Source organism: Ichthyophthirius multifiliis (genome assembly GCF_000220395.1).
Source record: "Ichthyophthirius multifiliis unplaced genomic scaffold scaff_1120509250477, whole genome shotgun sequence".
NCBI lineage: Eukaryota > Ciliophora > Oligohymenophorea > Hymenostomatida > Ichthyophthirius > Ichthyophthirius multifiliis.
The window spans coordinates 12,446-22,412 of NW_004086713.1; the positions used below are offsets into that span (position 1 = coordinate 12,446).

The window sequence follows — 9,967 nt, forward strand, 5'->3', positions numbered from 1 at the left end:
AATTAGAATAATAATTATAATAAACATTATCTTAATTGAAGATAAGAGACTAGAATATATTAGATTTAAAGAATAAATGTTCCGATTTTGAACTTTAAATACAGAATATTAATAAAGTTGTAAGTGCTTAATATTTAGGATAAATTGAATAATTATAATAATAACTGAAATAAAAGGATATGTAAAATGTCAATATATAGAATAACGGTGATAAATATTTAGTATAAATAGAATAATTGTAATAATAACTGAAATAAAAAGATATGTAAATAATTAATATTTAGCAAAATAGCTCTTAGCAATATTTAGTTTAAATTGAATAATTAAAATAATAATTATAATAAAAAGAAGTTGAAATTACAAATGTTTAATAAAAAAGTTCTTAATAATACTTAATATAATTCGAATAATTATAATAATAACTGAAATAAAAGGAAATGTAGATTATAAGTATATAAAATAATGTTAATATTGATAAATATTTAGTCTAAATAGAATAGTTATAATAATAATTAAAATAAAAGGACATACAAATAATGAATATTTAATAAAATAATAACTCTTAATAAAATTCAGTTTAAATAGAATAATTAAAATAATAATTATAATTAAAAGAATCATAAATAATAAATAGTTAACAGAATTCTTCATAACAATATTTAGTTTAAATTGAATAATTAAAATAATAATTAAAATAAAAGGAAAATTAAATCATTAGTATATAAAATAATGTAAATGTTGAAAAGTATTTAATTTAAATAGAGCAATTGTAATAATAATTAAAATAAAAGGATTTATAAATAGTAAGTATTTAATAAAATAATTCCTAATAATATCTAGTTTAAATAGAATAATTAAAATAATAATTATAATAAAAAGAAGTTTAAATTAATAATATTTAGTAAAATAGTTCTTAATAATACTTAATATAAATCGAATAATTATAATAATAATTGAAATAAAAAGATATGTAGATTATCAGTATATAAAATAATGCTAATGTTGATAAATATTTAGTATAAATAGAATAGTTGTAATAATAATTAAAATAAAAGGAAATGCTAATAATAAATATTTAATAAAATAATAGCTCTTAATAAAATTCAGTTTAAATAGAATAATTAAAATAATAATTATAATTAAAAGAATCATAAATAGTAAATATTTAATAAAACTCCTCTGAAAAATATTTAGTTCAAATAAATTAATTATAATAATAATTACAATAAGCTTAATATTAAATAACGACAATTCAAAGTTCCACAAATGAAAAATATACATTATAAATCGAATAATTATAATAATAAATAAAATAATTATAGAATTCAAATTCCACTGAAAAATATTTACTTTAAATATAAACTTTATAATAATAAATAGCTTAAAAAGACATTTACATTAAAGAAATGGAATAAAAAAAAGGAAATTTTACTGAAGAAAATTACGTACTTTAACAGTAACTTTAATAGTTGGAATAAAGAGTTAAAAATACCTAACTTTTAGAAAACTAGTATATATAATTCAAAAGCCAAAATGAATAACTCATAGTTTAAAATAACAAACTTAATTAAGAGATTGAAAATTAGAAAAAATCCTCTTATACTTATAGAAATTAATTAGATTAAATTACTTAAAATATTTAATTACTTTAAAATTAATTAACAGAAAGAGATAGTTTAATTATGAAATTAAGGTTTTTTTGTTTTTTAAATTTATTTATATATATATTTTTTTTTTTAGATAAGAATTGGAATTCTAGAAAGGTATTACTATGAACTTGGAATAAAATAAAGGTGAAGTTTAAAGATTATAATAAATTATTATTTAAAAAGATAATGAAATTAACAATATGAGAATTTCTTATAAGTAAACCGATAATAATTAATATGTTATATAATTAAGGTATATTTTTTTATAATAAAATATGAGGAAAAATAGATTAGTTAATTATTAATATTTTTTTTTTAAAAAAAAAAGGGAAAAAGATGAAGTTATTTCAGATTTAAAAGAAAGATTTGCTCAATATGTTTAAAGTAATAATGAAAAGTAATACGAAATTGAATAATTAAGATTATAATTATAAAACTTAAAAGGAAGCAATATTTAAGTTTAGACTAAATATGAACATATGTATAATTCTAATGTGTAATTTATTCACTTTTATTGAAATAATATATAATATATTATTTATATAAAGTTCTGGAGATATAAATAAAATTATTCATGAATTGAGGGTCGAAAATTAAAGATTAACATAAGAAAATTTAGATATGAAAAACTTTATTAAGTAAATATTATATTTGACTATTTTTTTTATAAAAAAAAATTAATAAAAAATTAGATTAAATTAAAGTGAAATTAGAACAATTAAATAATAGTAATTTTATAACTTAATTATATATGTATATATTCAAAAAATTAATTTTTATAAATAATATATAGAAAATCATAGTTTTCTTGCATTTGAATGTAGGATTAAAAAATTATTTACTTTTCATAAAATAATATATATAATGAAAGTATTTTAATATTTTTATTAATATAATTAAAAAAATATATATTATTTATAAAAAATAAAATAACAATTAATATTAAACTAAATATTATAATTAAATATTCATTCTAATATTTTATATTAAAATATAAAATCATTTTTAATAATTAAATTAAAATATAAACTCTTTTATTAAGATATAAAAATATAGATATTTTTTTTAATTATATAAATATATATATAATTATCCAAAATTAAAAATCATACCAGACTTAAATTAAAATTAAACGAAATTTACTTAAAAGAACTAAAAATAATACCATTTTAAAAAGGTTCAATTTTTTGAATAATACTATTACTTAAGAGTACACCATAATGCATATTTTCAAGCATATAAATATTTGTAATATTAGCATTTTTTTGATTTAAAGAAAAATTTGAATATTAAACATCAGTTTTTTAAAAGATTTAATTATTTTAACAACTAATATTAACCTAAATATAAATAAAAATATGTATATATATATATATATATATATAATATATATATATATATATATATATATATATATATATTTATATTTATTTTTTTAATCATTTATTTATATATATATTTTTTTTTATTAATATATTTACATTTAAATGAGATTATTAATTAATTTATTATTAATTTATAACTTTAATTTTAATTATTGAATTTTCATTAAGATCAACAAAATATAGTAACAAATTATAAAAAACTCTATCAAGAATTTAGCTATCTTATATAATTTATATAGGTGCATTTTAATCATAAGTAAGTTTAATTTTGTATTTATTATTAGATCTATCTTACATTTTCTCTATTACATTCATTATAAGTTTTTAGAGGTCAATTTATTTCTTATTAGGTATAAAAAGGCCTGTTAATAATAAAGAGGAAGTTAAAAAATCTTACAAAAATTCATTCATACAGTCTACTTTTCCTATGCAACCGTGATAATCGATTTGTTATTTAGGGATATTTTTCATTTTCATAAAATATTCTTTAATATCTTTCATATCAATAGATATTTCAGATATCATTTTGCTTATAAAATATTAAAAATTTTATAAAGAAGATTATATAACTACAAAAGGGTTAGTAAAATCCTGTTTTTTTATGTTAAAAAGTACATATTTATCATTTTCAAATTTTACACGAGTCAATTCTATTTCCAAAATTGAATTACATAAGAAAAATTCTTTTAGATGTACTTGATTATTTTATTCTTTTTTCTCTAGATTTTCTTAACTTCTCGGTAATATACAGTACATAGTCTCTTTTTAGTAGTAGAAATTCTTAAATAATCCCTTCAATGTAGATAGTTCTGATACTTATAAAGGTTTATTAAATTAGCCTAGTATTTCTTTTAAGTTATTTATTTATTCTTTATAACTGTAAATGTTCTTTAAGGACATTAATTAGGAAAACAAGGTGTCTATTTAACAATTAAATATACATAAAGATTATTAGTTTGCATATGATATGTCCTATAATTCTTAGTTTATGAGAATTATACCGTTATTTATGTTCATTAGGAGAATATCTTAGATTTATAGTTTAAAATTATGGTCAATTTATTTATTTTATTAATTATATTCAATCAAATATTGATTATTTGCATCGTGTTGAAAAATATTATTATTAGTATTATTTTTATTCATATATCCATCAATTTTAATACTATCTTCCAAATCTAATTATGACTATTTATATTATATACTGTTTCTACTATGTTAAGAATTATTTTATAATATTTCTTTAGTCCTTTAGAATTCTTCAGTTTAATTTTCAGGATAAAATGAAATATTATTATTATTATTAGTATTATTAGTATAATAAACAGAGTTATTATTATTAGTATTAATAATAGCATTATAATTATTATTGTCATTATTATCATTATTGTCATTATTATTATTTTTATAATTATTATTATTATTATTATTATTATTATTATTATTATTATATATTATTATCATCATCATTATTATTATTATTATTTTTTTCTACGCATTATCGTAAGGAATTTATATTTTCACGTGGTGAAATAAATTAATTTTTATTTATTTTAGGGGAAACAATTTAGTTTATTATATTATTATTATTTTCTTTAGAAATAATTATTTATTAATTTATATTTGTACAGTTTTAAAAATTTTGACAATTTCCAAAGTTAGGCGAGTTTAATTAATATATATTTTATGAATTTTATTAAATATTTTGTATCTTTTTATTTTTAATTTATGGTTTTTACTTTCTTTTTTTCTCTAAACATAAATACGAAATATAAGAAATAATTATTAAAGATAATGATAATATGTTTTTGACGTTCATTGCTTTAAGTTTCCATATTATATGGAAAAAAGAACAGAATAAGATTGAAATTTTATAAAGGTAATTAAGATCTTTTTACATGATATAGGAAGATAGTATTATTGCATATATAAATACAAAATAAAATAATTCTATATTTTCAATATTTTTATTTTCATAGTTTAAATAGTTAAGCTTTAATTCTACATATATAATTAATGTAATTATTTATAAGCATTATTTGGCCTTTTAAAATATATGAGTTTTTAAATAAGATAAAAATATTAAAATAATCACTAGAAATATTTCAAAAATATATACTATTATTCCTATAATTAAAAGTTCTGTAGTTTGTGTTTTTTTTTGAATTAAATCTTATATTAAAATTGATATAAAATCAAATAGTATTAGAATTAAAATGATCAATAAATTCTTCATTAAATAAAACTTTTTTGTTCTTTAAATTTGAATTAAAATAGATTAATTTTATCTATTATTGAATAATGTTTAATCTTAAATAGATTATAAATTGTTTGTTTAATCTTAATTTTGTTGGTTATTGGGAAATTTTAATTTATCCAAGCATTCATAACGATTTTTTGGGGATTATATTATAAATTTAAACTAATCATTTGAAGGATTTATTGTTTATTTAGATGATTATTATAATTAATTTTACTATTATTTATTTTTTTATTCGCAGTTTTCATGATTCATATCATTTTCTTGGTTTATATATTAATTTGTTTTTTTAATTCATCATTAAATTCGATTTATTATGGTTACTATTATTATTACTTTGGGTCGGATTTTATATGACCGAGTCTTTATTCATGAACTTGAATATCTCCAAAGGTTAACATTAATTGTATTATTATTTATTTTTAATTTATATTATATGAATTTTGATTATATATATATATTTGTCAATTTTAAATAATATTTTTTATATTTAATATATATATTTAAAAATATTAATAATATAATTTAAAATTATTAATTTTATAATTTAATTTATTTTTATAAAGTATATATTGTTAATAATAAAATTAAATTTAAAATAAATATTTTCATTAATATATTTTATTTTAAAATAAATAAATATATTATGAATTATAAAATAATTTAGATATATCTATATAAACATTTTGTTAAAATATTGAGTTTATTTGTACATTATTAAAATATTTATATATATATATATCAAATAACTTAAAAAAAAATATTTTATTTTAATATTATAATATAATAATATATATAGTTATAATTTTCCTTAGTTTTATTATAAGATTTATAAGCAAAATATATTTATAATTAATTTTTTTAAATAATTTTATAAAATATTTTTATTAATTAAAGCAGCTTTTATAAAAAAAAAAAAATAAATAAATTAATAATTATCGAAATAAATATAAATTGAAGTTAATATATATTATATAATTTAATGAATTTAGAAAATATATTATATATTAAATACAATAAAAATATATTTTTTAATATGTAATATAATTATTATATGTATTATAAATATTATAAAAACTATATTTTTCATTTACTTAAATTTTTATTTTAATAAAAAATTAATAATATTAATATTTTTATTTTTATTTTTTAACGAAATATAATTCGTTTATATTTTTTATTTATTTTTATATAATTACGTTTATTTTAGCATTTTTCTAAAGTTATATTAATTATTTATTTTTCAAAATATTAAATCGAATATAATATAATAGATTATTTCATAAAATAAAAAAAAAATTAAAAAAAAAGTTTTTTAAAAAAAGAATATTAAAAAGAAATAATAAAAAGTAAAGTAAAATCACTAAAAAGCTTCTAAATTTTTTTTTTTTATAATTCGATTGTTTATTAAAATAAATATGAAATCTTCTAAAATAAAAAAGAAATGAATTGTGAAAAAAATGAGTTTAAGGCAGATTCTTTAGAAACAATAGTATTTTTATTTTATTTTATTTTAATATTAAATTAATAATTAAAATTTAATTTTTAAAATTCTAAATAATATTAAATAAAAAATAAAAAATAGAGCTATATATATAATTGTTCGACTAAAGCTTCTTCTCCCTATTAAACTGAATCTGATGACAATCATAATTCTTAAAATGATTCTAAAAAATTAAATTTTAATTAAAGCTTGTAATAAAACAAAAATTCAAATAATTAATTTTTAATTGCGTAAAATATATATATATATATATTATTTATATAATATTTATATTTAAAATTTATATAATAGAGTAAAACCTAAAAAATTAGTATTTTCTTCAACAGTAGAAAAAAAAAAATTTATTGACTAATATACTCAAAAACTAAAAACAGAACTATGTAAAAATTGGGTTACTATTGGATATTGTTAATTCGAAGATAAAGTAAATATTAAATATATAATTAAAGTAATTTTATATTAAAAAATATAGTGTTCATTTGCTCATGGAAAAGAATAACTTTAAGAGAAAATTCATTTGCATTAAAATTATAAATCTTAACCTTGCAAAAAGTTTTTTATTTATGGAATGTGTTAGTATGGTAATAGATGCTAATATATACATTCTACTGAACAATTAATAAATAAAGGACATTTTGATTTTATGAAAACAATCTATCCAAACAAAACTTTATAAGATATAATTTAAAGATTAGAAAAATCAAATTATATATTATAATAATATAAAAGGTAAAAAAAAAATGTAAAATATAATATAGAATAAATAAATAATATATAGATTATCTGTTTTTAAATAAATAACCAACAAAAAATTATGAATATTTAAAAAATTAATAACACTATGAATAAAAACAGAGTATCAGAGAATAAATAAAAATTAAAAATTGTTTTTTTTAATTAACTACTAATTATTAAATACTAAAGTAGATTTAATAACTATTATTTATAATTACTTCTTATTTAAAAAATATTATTTTACATTTAATTAATTTGTTTATTTATTTTTTCTTTAAACAAAATTATATTTATAATATATATACCATAAACATTTTTTATAACAAAAAAATAAATTGTTTAATTTATATTATACATATAAAAGAAAAAACTATATTTTTAAATATATTTAAATCAATTTTATAAAAAAATATTTTATTTATAATTTGCATTTAAATTGTTATTTAAAAAGGATTATTAACCTATCTTTAATTAAATTTATAATATAAATTATTTCTATTTATATATATTTGGTTTATATATATATTCTTATTAATATAGATTTAAATTTAGTTATAATTAAATTTTTACAAAATTTTAAGTAGTATTTTTAAATGTAATTTAAAAAATAATAATTTTAAATATATTTATTATTAAAAATTAATAAAATTATATATGAATTTTTATGAGCTTAAATATAATAAGTTAAAAATATAAAATATATTATATATTGAAAGAATATATATAAAGGAAAAAAATAAAAAAAAGGTATTTAATATTAATTTTAATTTTATAATAAAATAATAATTTGCCTATTAAAAACTTATTTTTATATTCGATGAAATATAGTATATTTAAATTTAAAAAATAAAGTAAATTATATAATATAATTAAAATTTCGAAATTATTTTAAATATTATTTAGATATGAAAAAAAATTAAATAAAAATATTTAAAAATCAATAAAAATATCATAATAATATTATAAAAAAAATTATATTTTTATAATTATAATATATAAATAAAAAAAAATATATAAATTAACTTTAAAAAAGATAAAAGATAAATTTATCTCAATATATTCATATATAAAATATATATTAAAATTATTACTTTAATTATTTTTATTATATTGTTAAATAATTATTATTAATATTATTATTATTATTATTATTATTATTATTATTACTTTTTTTATTATTTATTATTATACTATTATTATTTTTATTTTTATTATTATTTTTATTTTTATTTATATTTATAATGAAATAAATTTAATTTAAAATAAAATAATATCAATTATATAATTTATCCTATTTTTAAATATTTAAAATAATATATTTTTAAGAATATAATTTTTTATCTAGTTAATAGAAAGTGAATATTTATATTAAATTATATATAGACTGTATATAAATATTATCCAATAAATACTTTTTAATACATATAAATTTTTAAAATTTCTTTTATTTTTTTTTATTTTTTACAAAATACTCATTTTAATTAATTAATATTAATAAGATATCAATATTTTACAATATTAAATAGAAAAATATTTAAATAGTTAAATTTAAGATTAAGAAGATTAAATAAGTTAATGAATTTCTTTTTTATAAAAAATTGAAGAATTATTATTTTATAATAATCTAAAAAAATTAAATATTAAATAAAAACATTTTTATATTTAAAAAATTTTAATAATATATATTTATTTTGAATATAAAAATATGAAAAAATATATGTTTAAAAAAATATTATAAAAAATTATAAATGATAAAATATTTATAGAAATAAAAAAAAAGAATAGCATTAATAAAAAAATGCCTGCCTATAAAAGAATAAAATTATAAGAAAAAAACTATTTATTTAAAAAAAAATTAAATTTAAATAAAAAAAAAAAAATGTATAATATAAAAACAATTATTATAATTTATTTTAATAAATATAAATTTAAAATTAAATAAATACATAAAATAAAAATAAAGTATAATTTCAATATAAAAAAATATTATTATTAAATTTATTAAAAAATTATTTTTAATTTAAATATTTATAAAAAAAAATAAAATTATCTTTATTTTATGTTAAATAATAATAATAATATATTAATGTGATAAAAAATAATAATATATTATAAAAAAATTATGGTATTAATTTAATATATATATAAATTAAAAAAAATTATAATAATTTAAATATATATATAAAAAATGACATAAAAATATCATATGTTATGTCTATATATTAAAAAATAATAATTATATATTGATTGTAAAATATATTAAAAAAAGATATAAAAACTAAAAAATAAATTGTAAATTTTGAAATAAAATTTATTTTAATAAAACAATAAATAAAATTATTAAATTAAAAATAAAAATATAATTAAAATATATAATATTATAAATAGATATAATTTTAAGATATAAAATATTAAATTAAAAGATAAATTTAAT

At 12.6% G+C, this 9,967-nt stretch overlaps 2 protein-coding genes across 2 annotated transcripts, besides 22 other annotated features; both read left to right on the forward strand. All coding sequences in view use genetic code 6, as the record gives it.

Annotated features, from left to right (window-relative positions):
* Positions 1-139: 139 nt before the first annotated feature.
* Positions 140-1,174: a microsatellite.
* Positions 143-1,148: a microsatellite.
* Positions 211-1,229: a microsatellite.
* Positions 223-1,316: a microsatellite.
* Positions 301-1,135: a microsatellite.
* Positions 477-1,229: a microsatellite.
* Positions 673-698: a microsatellite.
* Positions 1,317-3,005: 1,689 nt separating the features above from the next.
* Positions 3,006-3,076: a microsatellite.
* Positions 3,036-3,129: a microsatellite.
* Positions 3,068-3,124: a microsatellite.
* A 1,194-nt stretch (positions 3,130-4,323) lies between the features above and the next one.
* Positions 4,324-4,520: a microsatellite.
* Positions 4,521-5,050: 530 nt separating this feature from the next.
* Positions 5,051-5,254, forward strand: IMG5_076050 (hypothetical protein; the record flags this gene model as incomplete). The annotated part of the gene is made up of 1 exon (XM_004036523.1): positions 5,051-5,254. One exon carries the CDS (start codon positions 5,051-5,053, stop codon positions 5,252-5,254), a length of 204 nt encoding a protein of 67 aa, XP_004036571.1.
* A 530-nt stretch (positions 5,255-5,784) lies between these two features.
* Positions 5,785-5,845: a microsatellite.
* A 483-nt stretch (positions 5,846-6,328) lies between these two features.
* Positions 6,329-6,367: a microsatellite.
* A 215-nt stretch (positions 6,368-6,582) lies between these two features.
* Positions 6,583-6,643: a microsatellite.
* Positions 6,644-6,689: 46 nt separating this feature from the next.
* On the forward strand, positions 6,690-7,445 carry IMG5_076060 (hypothetical protein; the record flags this gene model as incomplete). The annotated part of the gene is made up of 3 exons (XM_004036524.1): positions 6,690-6,786; positions 6,880-7,028; positions 7,090-7,445. Exons 1-3 carry the CDS (start codon positions 6,755-6,757, stop codon positions 7,443-7,445), a joined length of 537 nt encoding a protein of 178 aa, XP_004036572.1. The 5' UTR covers positions 6,690-6,754.
* Positions 7,034-7,088: a microsatellite.
* Positions 7,446-8,444: 999 nt separating the features above from the next.
* Positions 8,445-8,483: a microsatellite.
* A 170-nt stretch (positions 8,484-8,653) lies between these two features.
* Positions 8,654-8,764: a microsatellite.
* Positions 8,762-8,804: a microsatellite.
* Positions 8,805-9,378: 574 nt separating this feature from the next.
* Positions 9,379-9,428: a microsatellite.
* Positions 9,429-9,512: 84 nt separating this feature from the next.
* Positions 9,513-9,556: a microsatellite.
* A 295-nt stretch (positions 9,557-9,851) lies between these two features.
* Positions 9,852-9,920: a microsatellite.
* Positions 9,863-9,902: a microsatellite.
* Positions 9,921-9,967: the final 47 nt, after the last annotated feature.